This window comes from Mchenga conophoros, linkage group LG11 (assembly GCF_057382185.1).
Source record: "Mchenga conophoros isolate Kocher_MC1m ecotype Shallow Benthic linkage group LG11, M_conophoros_male_GT1.1, whole genome shotgun sequence".
Taxonomy (NCBI): domain Eukaryota; kingdom Metazoa; phylum Chordata; class Actinopteri; order Cichliformes; family Cichlidae; genus Mchenga; species Mchenga conophoros.
The window spans coordinates 3099710-3112371 of NC_140536.1; the positions used below are offsets into that span (position 1 = coordinate 3099710).

Consider the following 12662-nt stretch of genomic DNA (forward strand, 5'->3'; position numbering starts at 1 on the left):
GTAATACCAGTACAATGTTAGGCAACAATAAGAAAATAAAATATCGCAATAGAATATGAGTAAAACGCGCATGTTTTCATACGCACATGGCCGAAAAAGCATGGCGGCAACGGAGAATGAGAAGGGGGAAAGCCGATTGTTGAGTGAAACGGATGAACCAGAATTAGTTTGTAAAAATGGTGCAGCTCCAGTGATGTGGAACTGGTTTGGTGTTTGTCTATCAGATACACAACAAAGCACTTTTTTTTTTGTACAATATGCAAGCGGGCCGTCGTTATTGCCGTATTTGTCGGACTAAGGTGCTCGTAAATCTGGGTCCAAGACTCTGTCCGCTTCATGTCCCAAAGTCAAACGAACACTGCAGCATCACAGTGTTGCTGCTTTACCAGGTGTAACTATGAAGTTTAACATCCAGGCATCCATGAAAACAGAATTTATTACATTTAACGGAGTTAGAAGTTAGCAGGAAGTTAGCGGAAGTTAGCTTGCTAGTTTTGCTAGTTACCTAAGCATGATATAGCATGTTCTGACTGAGAGATTTCTGAAAAAATTCAAACGTACAGCTCTGCTATCACTTCCAACATAAATGAAGACAGGAAATTAAACAGCAGTGACGTTTGTAGGGCTACTGAAGTTGGGCTAGCTGGTATATAATGATGTGCTACGTGATCGCTAGCGACACAGCTATGTTAGCATAGCATAAACAGTGAAGCTGCAGGATGAATGCTAACTTTTTTCCACTCGATAAAAGTTAACATGAAGGTTCCTGATGGTTAGAGACAAATGCAATCGCATGGCAGGATGCTGTAAACGGACCAAACTTCAGTCAGGAGAACAACTGAGATAATCCATCCACAATACCAGGTTAGTCATTAATATACTGCAACAACATGGGAATAGAGCAGCTGTGATAGAATCCAGCATTAATGAATCAATGGCACAGAAGTGGAGGAAGCAAGAAGAATGAGTTTAATAAAGTTTGATTTATCTGACTGCTTTGTTTCTTGTGCCTTATAATCCCGTGCACCTTATGGTCTGAAAAATACGTATTTGACGTATTTGGCACACTGCAGTTTAATGTTGCAAAGCACCTCTTTTTAACGTCAGTGGATATTATACATGGTTATGCTCAGGACATGTTCTTCCATCCCGTATAGTCAAGGATTGTTTTAATGCAATTGGACCTTGTTTATTGTCCATATTGAACTTTTCCTTGCTTTCTGGCTATGTACCTTCAGCTTTCAAACATGCTATAATTCAACCTGTTCTAAAAAAAAAGGAACCTTGATCATAGTGATTTTGCCAACTATAGACCGATTTCTAAGCTTCCCTTCCTGGCTAAAATTCTTGAGAAGGTGGTCCTGCTTCAATTGCAGACCTTCCTGGATGAGAATAATATAAATGATAAATTTCAATCGGCCTTCAAACAACATCACAGCACTGAATAAGCGCTGCTTCGTGTTTTCAATGATCTTTTACTAATGGCTGACAATGGACGCCCCTCTGTCCTAGTGCTATTGGATCTTTCATCGGCATTTGACATGGTTGACCACAACATCCTATTGGCGAGACTAGAGCACACTGTAGGCATTAAGGGCGCTGCCTTGGATTGGTTTAAATCTTACCTCTCCAATCGGCTCTCTTCGGTACATTTGGCCACATCCTCTTCTTCGGCTGTACCTGTTTGCTGTGGTGTCCCCCAGGGATCTGTGTTAGGCCCTACCCTTTTCTCATTGTACATGCTTCCCTTAAGTGCTATCTTTGAGAAATACCACATTGCTTTTCACTATTATGCGGATGATATCCAGATCTATTTCGAGTTAAACGATGATCTTGCTCTGTCTTTGAATAGCTTTCGAGAATGCATGTGTGAGGTCAAGAAATGGCTTTTGGCAAATACTCTTATCCTTAATGATAAGAAAACCGAAATTATGATTTTTGGTAGTAATGCCCTTCGTGCCAAACTTCGGGATGCCTTTGGTTTTCTCACTAGTTCTTTCTCTGACACTGTTAGGAATCTGGGTGTCTTATTTGACAGCTCATTTAAACTTGATAAACAAGTGTCTGCTGTTGTCAGATCCAGTTTTTACCAGCTTCGCCTTATTTCTAAGACCAGGCACTATATCCCGTATAAAGACCTAGAAAAGCTCATCCACGCCTTTGTAACGTCAAGGCTTGATTACTGCAATTCACTTTATTGTGGTCTCCACTCTTGCCTTTTACATAGATTACAGACAGTTCAGAATGCTGCAGCACGCATTCTAACTAAAACCAAGAAGTTTGCCCACATTACTCCTGTCCTTGCTGATCTGCACTGGTTGCCTGTCAAATATCGTATTCAATTTAAAATTTTGTTGTTTACTTTTAAAATTACCAATAACACTGCACCAAGCTATCTTAAGGAACTTTTAAACCCATATGCTCCTGCTAGGGCTTTAAGGTCATCCTCACAGTTACTGTTGGTTCAGCCCAGATCTCGACTGAAATCTAGAGGTGATCGATCGTTTGCTCTAGTTGCACCGGAGCTGTGGAACAATCTCCCGATTGGCATCCGGGCGTCTGATTCTATTCATTCTTTTAAATCACAGCTAAAAACATATCTTTTTAAACTTGCCTTTTCTACCAGTTAAATGCTGGCTTGCTTGCAGTGACCTATTGACCTATTTGGCTGCCCACTGCTTCACTGAGTGAATGGGTTAAATGCAGAGAGCAATTTCCCCACGGGGCTCAATAAAGTACAATAATGTACACACTTTCTTCTTCTTCTTCTTCTTCTATTGTATTGTATTGTATTAAATTCTCTGCTATCTTTCCATTATTGGTGTCTTTTATCATGGTGGTACAGTCTTACCTTGCTATAACCTATGTGCTGCAGTTTACTCTTATTGGTGGCTTTTATCTGTGAACATAATCCGTTACTCTTATGTATTTGATGTTAATGTGTGAACTGTTTTATTTTTTATTGTTTTATGTAAAGCACTTTGGTATGCCCAAGGCTTTTAAATGTGCTCTATAAATAAAGATTGTTGTTGTTATGCTCAGGACATGTCAGCCCATTTCTACTGGAAATGCCTTTTGGTTAAACTTTCAGTAAGGAATTTGCATTCGCACTGTTAAATGTTTATAAAGCTTTAATTGACATAAAAAACAGCTGCTTGTTTAAGTGAAAATAAATGGATGGTTTTTTTGCGCTAGTAAAGTTGTGGAATTGTATTTTGTCTCGCATCAATTACATCGTCAGTTATATCGTTATCGCAAAGTTTCAAATATATATCGTGATAAAATTTTTGGCCATATCGCCCTGCTCTATCTACAATAATACTGAGTAAATGCCCACCTCCTATGAACAAGCACCTGGCAACAGTGGGAAGAAAAAACTCCCTTTTAACAGGAAAAACCTCCAGAAGAACCACTCAGGGAGGGGCGGGGCCATCTGCTGTGATCAGCTGAGGGGAATAAACAGCACAAAAGACACTCTGTGGAAAAGTGTCAGAGATGAATAATAATGATAAAATGCAAAGTGTTGCACAAACACAGAGAGTGGAAAGCAACAGTTGCACCTGGATCAAACGATACCTGCGAGTTTTATCACATCGGTTTTTCCCTCCGTTTCAGAGGTGATAAGAATGAAACCAATGAAATGTTGGCATGCTTCAGCTTCTACAAACTGTCAGGGTCCAACAAGTTGCAGTGTTGTTTTTGCCCTCCGGGGCTCAGCGCTCATTACGTGACTCACCAGCCGAATCATCTGAACACTTCTGAGCAGCACACCACAAACATCTGTTTCACAGACAGGATCTATTTTGACTGTTAAACATACAGAGAGCGTTTCACACACCTTCACAGCAGCAATGATTTAAGCTGCATGAACTTAACATGCATTGATCTGCTTATATCACTGACGTTAAACTTTCCGGCTCTCAGTGTCAACCACGTTATTACTTCCTCCTTGGCCTTTTTCAGTCCAACATTTCTGACCTCACACACACAAGACGACAAGCCAGCATGTGGTGAGTAGTCCTGAGGCAGAGGTCTTTTATCATAGCATTTGCAGTCGGAGCCCCCGGGCCTGCCTGAGGACACGAGACCAGCTGAGTCTGGGACTTCTTTTAAATATCTTCTTAAAAGGTACTTTTATCAGACAGATGAATGATTTTATTTTACTTGAGGTTATTTTCGCCTGGATTGGTTTGATCTGTCTTAACATCTTCAGATTCTGTGAGCGTGCTTAAGCTATAGATTATAAAATGATCAGATCAAGGCATAAAACCTGTCACTGTTCTGACAGACAGCAAACACAACAGCAAACGCTAGTAAATAAATATAAAAATGATGCCTTCTGGAAACTGTCCAGCCTGAACCGCCTGCTGCTAAATACTCTCCAGGAGAAGGGCAATGCATCTCAAATGGCTCTATTGTCTTCCCCGAATGAACTCAGCGTTTCTGTCTTCCTTCTGTGAACAGACACAAGCACACACACTCACTGTGCTCGTGCTGGATGATGTGCTGCGCCATGCGAATCGTTTTCACCGAGAGCATCACCCAGCCGATCCTCACCTGCGCTGACGATCAGCTCCCAGACCGACTCCCTCTGTGCCACATGCCGAGCTGTGTATCTGACCTCTGCCCCAGTTCCCCGATCAATCTCAGGTCACGAAGCATTAGAGCGCTTGAAGATTAGTCACTACAGCCCTCACAGCAGATCAATGAAACCAAGAAGAGCACATTCACAAGGAGGCTCGCGCTGTTTATCTTAGCACTTGGCTCAAATGAGTCATCATCACCATCACACATTATTTGTTATTAAAGCCAGCAGGAGCCGCTCACTCAGGGGCCAGCATCTTCATCGCTGTCTGTGTCTAATTCATAGCGCTGCTTTGAAGCTAAGCTAGGCTGTGGATCGCTTTTTGATCATTTTTCTATTATCACTGTAACAACGTCGAGCTTAGAATAAGGCGCCGTTTTACTTCATAAAACCATTAACGCTGACACTGTTCAGAGAACTGCAGTCAGCTTTCTAACTTGTGCTCAGTCAAAACTGTGACACAAACACAAGACTGTTCAGAAACATATTTGGCAGTGAAGTTACAGCTGGGTGACCAACTTCCTCCATGTTGGCCCTTACAGTAAAAGGAAATGCTAGCTGCACAGTTTGATGTGTGCCACGGATCACATTAACTAGTCTTAACAAGTCGTTTGGGGAGCTGGTCAGATCACCGCAGACAGTTTAGAAGGTGAACACAGAAATGCCAAAAAGCAGCACTTTTTTAATGGCCACACAGTCAAATACCTGTGGTTTAACAGCACTGCTGAGAAAACAGTGGTTGGCCGTGACCTTTGGAAACACCTTCCAGAGCCTCAAACTTTGATTTTGTATCATTCTGAATAAAAAGTTGTGATTTTTTTGTAGAGCTGGGCAGAGCATAAACGAGTAAATAAATAACTGCAATCACGGGCATAACTTCATGGCTATTACAAATGTTAGGCAAATATGTTTATGGTTTGTGTGTCTGTGTGCTTCATGTGTCTGACAGAAAGAGAAGAAGACACCCAACGTATCGGAATACTGAAATGCTATCGCTCTTAAAACCCCTGTATTAGTCTGGCCCAACATCGCCAGCTTTAACCAGCATTCCCAACCCTGGTCCAAAACACCCATGACTGACATGTAATCAGCCAATAAATGTCCACCCCTCCCTCCTCACATGGCAAGCAGCTTTAGGCTTCCTAACTGGACATCACTAACCAGTGGGTGACATCTTGATGGCTACACACATACTTAGCTAGTCTGCAGGTATCTGCTGATGGTTTCTAATGTTAGCTGATAATGGGAGGATTTAGTTGGCAGGCTTCACATTCACAGGCACCACTGACAATACTGGGTAACGACTTGTGACTGACACACAATAAGCCCATCTCTGATAATTCTTCCTCACTCTAATGACGACCACTTAATGTTCCACCTGACCGTAACTTTTGGATTCACCTGTTCATCGCATATTGGAATCAAACCTTTGAATGCATCTTTTTCATTCATTACAAACATTCAATACTGAAGACTGAACAGTAACACCAGAGGAACAGTTTGTAACATCAATGCAGCTCAATTAATGTCATCATTTATTATTATTAGGGCAAATTATTGCTCCTGTCACTTATAATTCAAAGATAACTTTACCAAGACAGATGTGGGCATTTATTTGAGTCTTGCTTCTAGAGCGACTGCAAAAGTAACCAAACAAACATGTTTTATTTGAGCTTCACATTCACTTAAACCTGCTCCACGTTTAGTCTGATCATTTTTCTTGGAAGGAGCTGACCTCTGGTTTTCGTTAATCTTGTAAAGTTTCGATGAGGTAACGAACACGGTGTGTGTTCATCGCCTCTGCGATCATTTGACTCTCCCTCGGATTGAGGAGCACCTTGGCATAACGCTAACTGGCCCACATCAGTTATGCTTCGTGTAGTACCAGCTGACTGTAATACTACGTTTCTAGCGATCAATGAACCCTGTTTGATTACCACTGCCCCCCCATCCTAACCTCTCCGCTGTACCCTGCTGTAAACAGCCGTGCGTCAGCGTCACCGCAGCAGCGGAGCGGCTCTGCGCTCTTACCTCCGAACAGATGAGGCGAAAGGTGTGCTGGTAATGATCCAATCAACAGCCGGGGAACTTCTTGCCCTCCGCCCGAGCGCTCCCTGTCCGCCGCCTCCTCTGGGCTGCTGCCGCCGGACTCCGGGGAGCTGTAGCCCCCGCCGCTGTTGGGAATGTTAATGCCAGAGTGGGGTCTTAAACTCGAGCCCCCAACAGACCTGGCCCTGGCTCCGATCTGCTGGCTGGTGCTGGGTCCGGAGGCTCCGGACGCACCGTGGTACCTCGCCCCCCGGGCGGCAGTCCTGCCAGCGCTGCTGCCGGACGTGCTGGAGGGCAGGTCCGAGCCGGAGTAGGCTCTGGTCCGTCCGTTAGCAGCTGGGTTAGCAGTGGGGCTGCTCTGCTTTGCCCCCATGTTAACCTCTGATTCGGCTATGAAATATTAACGAGGCGCTGTGCGAGCTCGCTGCGGGACAGTACGCCAGATTTCCGCCCGAGGCAGATGGCTTTACAGGACACAGGTCCTGGAAGAAGAGAAAAGCACACCAAACTCCGCGTCGCTACGATACCATCGAGAATCGACAACTGCCAGTTGGTGAAAAGTTAAAGCGGCCGCGCGTGACCAAAGCTGGGGATGTGCGGAAAAGTTTAGCAGACGTCACCATTGTATTCCGTCAGTAACGGTTCTAGAGGCTGAGCTGCAGGTGAGAACGTGGGTCCTTCCTTGTGCGCTGAGCCGCTCCTGGTGACCCGCTGTGCTCCGGCCGCTGGGTCGTCCTCAGTACCCCCTCCGCCATGGCTCCCGAGCCGCGTGAAGCAGTGAAGAGTGGCGCTCCTCACACCCCCCTGCCTCACAACACATTGCTCAGTAGAAGGAAGTGATGGAGGAGAAAGTCCTGCACTGAACCGTTTTAGCGGCGGCGGCAAGGAGACTTGCTGCGCAGGCTAGCTGCCAAGCTAGGCAGGCTCACGGGGACTTCCGCCCAGAAGTTTCAAAATAAAGCCTCTGCCGAGTTTAACTCCCCACTGCACATCACAGAGGCACCAGGCACCAAAGCCTCTTTAGCAGTAGTTTAATGTTATTAAATAGCCACAAAGTGGCAATTTATGCATTTAAATAAGTAAGCACAAATAATAATATACATTTCAGGTATCTCAAATAAAAGTACTTCTTGTTCAGAATCACACAAGTTATGTTATAATGACTGATTAGTTAATGTAAAACTCTAATGTTGATTTTACATGCTGTATGTACTTCTGAGTAGCGTTATCTGTAACACTATAGACTGAGTGTATCAAAAAGAATCATCCGATTTCAAGAGGTGCTTACATACAGAACTTACAACGTCCGCAAGCGCTCGATGTATCCCCCTCTGGACACACAGCATATGTCCAAACTTAGAACTTTTGAGAACATGTCAGGAGTCACTGCAGCCACCGCTGTTGTTATGCTACCTACCGGCAACCACGTGAAACTCACAGATCCCCTCTTTCTCAAAGAACATATTTAGATTCATCAGTGGAATTAAAGTTATATTTCACAACTGGTCCTTTCCATCCTCATCTCTTGGTTTGGGGCAAACTAACAGGAACTCACTAGAAGCAGAGAATCCTGAAGTTCATCAGAGATGACGGCAGATGATGGCATTTTTTCAGAGATAGAGTCAGAGTGCAACAAAATGAGAGTTTTGCCTACTTTTGTAACCTGCTTAAATGGGCATGTGGCACGTGTCAGTGATATAGCAGTTTTTTTAAAGTGACCCCTTTGGGGTTAACATATTCTTATTCAAATGAAAGTTTAGATAATGCTTCGACAGGTTTGTTTCTAGAAAAACTGCAAGAGTAACCAATACCCCCAGGTTTTATCCAAGCTTTGTATTTATTTTTAAGTATTTACTTTGAAGATGAACACTAATAAAAAATAAAACAAATATTTCTGCTTGAAATGTTACTTTCCTCATTATCTATTTCCAAGTTTCTTATGTTTATGACTCAGTAATTCAGTTAAATAAGCCAGGGTTGTATTTTATTAGACTGAATTCCAGACAAAGACATGAATTTTGATATGTGGCAAGTTGAAGCGTTTACTGTTTATTTCACACTGAGCCTTGTTTTCACACCAAACAACTCATCTTCATGTCACTTGCAATGTGTGCTATAATGCAGAGAAAGTAAAATATGCAACGTAGCTCTAAAGCATATACTCGCCTTTCCAGCACGTCACACATAAAGCCTGAAAGACCCTTAAATTACATTACATTACAATCTAGTTAGTAACATACAACATATTAAGCACACATTTAATGTGAATATAGTGTTGCCTTCTGTAAGAGTCATGTACACTCTGCACTTACAGTTTCACATCACATAATGAAATTGTTGTGATTTCTGCCTGATGCCTGACCCTTCATTGATCCTGGATGAAGGGGCGTAGCTGCCTTTTGTGTCAGGTGTGCACTAGGCCTGATCAGATTCACCCAACTAGATCACTGGGACTCCATAATCTGGTTTTAGAACTGAAGAATCCTCTTCAATGAGAGGTGAAATGTGTTCACAAGTGAAAGGAAGCCCGGTTTACAACATTCAGAAAATAAGTGCTACAGTTTTGGTGAGTGAAATTCTAGAATTTTACTGGCCGGTTACTTAAGCTGCATCCACATTGGAAGTGATGATACACTTGGTGGTTCTTTGTGTCCGGGGATGGGCGTCCAGGTACACACCGGCTCACTCCTTGGCGGCCGCTTATCGGGGCCTGGAGCCTGGGGCTCGCTCGGGCCACTTCGGAGGTGGGGTGCCCCCGGCCCCTCGGCCTGGGGCTCGGTCACTCAGGCACGGCTGGCTGCCGGCGGAGCTCACGGGCGCGTCACTGCAACTCCCCCTGGCTTCTGCTCCGTGGCTGCTGAGTGAGCCCTCATCTGGGACTCTCCTCAGCTCTTTCTGGGACAGTGGCGCGGCTGCCCCTCTGTTGGTCTTCCTTGGTCTCTTGTGTTCTGGGGGCCTCTGGATGTCTGGAGTTTTGATCTCCTCCATACCTGCTTCATGCCCTGGAGGACGGGGCTGTGGCCCCCCCACATCTGTTGATCTTATGTGCTGCACAATAATGTTTAATATTTAGTATTTACTGTCATATTCCCATATATCATTGTGATGTTGTTTATTCTATTACTCTTGTTCTCTTCTGCTTGCTTTCTTTTTTCTTTCTCAGCAGGTGATCCAGGTGATTGATATATGCATTTTTTTTCCTGCCCGTTCTGTTGGTTTTTGTCTTTTGCCCTTCTCCCCCGTCCCTCTTCTCAGCTGTTTCTCTTTCCCTCTTTCTTTCTCCCCTTCTTTCCCCCAGTCAAGTCTGTCCCGTATTCAGTAAGTGAAAATAAAATTGTTAGGTAGGGCTGTGTGCAGGCAGGAATAGGACCCAAGGTGCAGACTCCGGAGACAGATGTGAACTCAAAACAACTTTAATGTTAAACTCAAATATAACATAACTGGAAAACTCAAAATAAACTTACACCAGGAGGAATGACAGGACACACAGCTAGGAAAACGGTAGATCACGACACGGACACAGAGAAACACAGGGCTTAAATACACAGAGGGAGCAATCAGGGAATGAGTAACAAGAGGAAAACACAGCTGGGACAAATCAGAACTGACGAGACCAAAGAAGCGTAAACATGAACACACTGAGATAAGACAGAGACCTTCAAAGTAAAACAGGAAACACATAACACAGACTGAACAAAGACACAGCCTCACCTGTAGGCACTACAGAGGGAACAGAGACGTGGGACCAGGGCAGACACAAACACTGACTGAACACGGGGATATAGGAACTAAGGATACACAGAGACGTGAACTAGACAAGGGGATGCAGGTGATAGGGGAGACAGAGCAACTAAAGAAGACAGAGACATAAACCATAAGACAGAACTCAAAGAAACCAAAAAACTAGAAAATATAAATAATATCATAAACTCAAAAACCCTGGGTCAACGACCCAGGCATCCTAACAAAAATAAACAATAAAAGGTGAATCAAATGGACCATTATGGCAAGGCTGGGATGGTCAATTTGGTAAAGTAAATCCGTTGGGCATCTTTCTTTGCCTTTAGACAATAATTCTGATGCAAAAGAGCCAAACGGGACAGGCAAAAAAAAAAAAAAAAAAAAAGGAAGTGATGAGACAATAAAAATAAAAGCTTCAGCAAAATAACTGCAGGTAAAGGGAATAAAGTGGCACCAAAGAAGCCAACTTTTCCCAGCTTTCAGGTGTGTGATTGAAGCAACTACGAATGAGGGTGACATACACCGCTGATCGACATATGACCTGGTAGTAAATACATTAGAAGGTTACCTAGGCAACCGGAGCCTGGGAACTCTGTAAGCGACTGAGGGATGTGTGTCTGTGTGAGGCGTCCACACAGGTTTTGGGTGCAGCTTGTGAACTAAGATTGGCAGCGTTAAATAAACTTAGTTTGGTACCCTATTGTCTAAACAGGGTCACAGCAGTCACACGACATGCTGTCAGCCAAACCATGAATGATAATGATTTCAAATCTAGAGGTCACAGTCATGTGAGTGATGTCATGGTGGCTACATTGATCTTTTTTCCCACATGATTTCACCTGCAGACTTTAAAAGACGTGACCTTGTGAAATCATGACAGGGAACCCATTCCTCTTTTGATGTGACTGTGTGTTAGACAATTTTACCTGTTTTATTGTTGTAATTTTGAATGTGGATGTTAGTGTTTATGTTGTATCACTGACTTCTCCTGAGGCTTTTTCATCGTGGCCTTTCTCAGCTTCCACAGCTGACCGGGAGTGGCATTTTGGCACAGCACACAGACACATACCAGTGAAATTAGATGCAAGGAGCAGGACACTATACAGCATCCTCTAAATAACCACGAAGGATCTCTGTTGGGTGGTTGATGGAAAAAACGGTTGTTGTTTGAGTCTCTTTCTATTGTAGGGTCTTTGTCTTATAGTACAAAGTGCCTTGAGGTGACTGATGTTGTAAATTCGGAGGTTATAGTTCTATGAGAGTATAACTGTTAGTGTGTGTGTAGATAAAATTGAAATACACTGCTAAAAAATCACAACAACAAAAAAGAAGGGGACACTTGAATAATCTTAGCTTTTAGTTTGATTTTGAATCCGGCCCTAAAGGGACTGAAGCTCATCTGATGTGTGATTTAACTGTTTTTTTTCTAGCAGTATATACTCAGTCTCAGGTAATTCTACCTGGATACACTATTTGCAGTTCTTCTGGCTAGTTTGAATGAAATAATATTGATTGTACTTACTTTGAGTTATCAGTATTTTTTTGCCTGGATATTAAGAAGTAAAGTGGTGCATCTTTGATTTTCCTAAGCAGAGAACATTTATCTAATGGCAGGTGCAAAGACTAAAAGTTCATGTTTGACTTAATGTGGCTAAGCTGTGCTCATTATTTCCCTTTGTGTGTTTGCTAGAAACACGCCCAAGCTGAGACTCATGTAGTGATTAAAATGCATTTTTACTATAATTTCAAGCTAATTTGACAAATCCCTTCTGCACATGCCAAATAAAAAAGTCAGAAGCTATAAGGCGTTCTTCTTTTATTATTGCTGTTGTTGTTGTGATCGTTATTTCTAAGGTTATTTTACATGTTTAAATGTTCTTAAGAAAAGTTAACTTATCAAATTCTAAAGACATATTTGCAGCATTATTATACAGTGTGCAAGTCTGCCCAATATACTACAGTATGTGATGTTGTGCATGTGTGCTATCTGCTGAGCTATCAGCTGTCAATTAAAGAGATTAAATCAGCCAGCTGAGACTGAATCTTCTGCTTTAGTGAAATAATACAGCACACACGTCATAGCAGTGTCATCTTCATGTACTAAACATTTCCCATATTACAGTGTAGACAGTCACACGACACTATGACACTTCCACAGAATAAGAACTACAGAACTGTTTATTCTGTTCAGCCTAGGCATAACACGCGGAAGTGGTGCTTTTATTTTGAAAACCAATGAGCTTGTTTTGGGTCTGACGGCGTAAACAAAAGAAGGCTTTAATAAATT

At 42.9% G+C, this 12662-nt stretch overlaps 1 protein-coding gene across 1 annotated transcript in view; it reads right to left on the reverse strand.

Moving 5' to 3' along the window:
• The window catches only part of znrf2b (zinc and ring finger 2b), a 55896-nt gene extending 48346 nt beyond the window's left edge, over window positions 1-7550 (reverse strand). Inside the window, exon 1 of the mRNA XM_085290545.1 lies at window positions 6617-7550. Coding sequence (XP_085146671.1) covers window positions 6617-7007 — 391 coding nt within the window. The 5' untranslated portion in view covers window positions 7008-7550. The remainder of the gene's footprint in view (window positions 1-6616) is intronic.
• Window positions 7551-12662: the final 5112 nt, after the last annotated feature.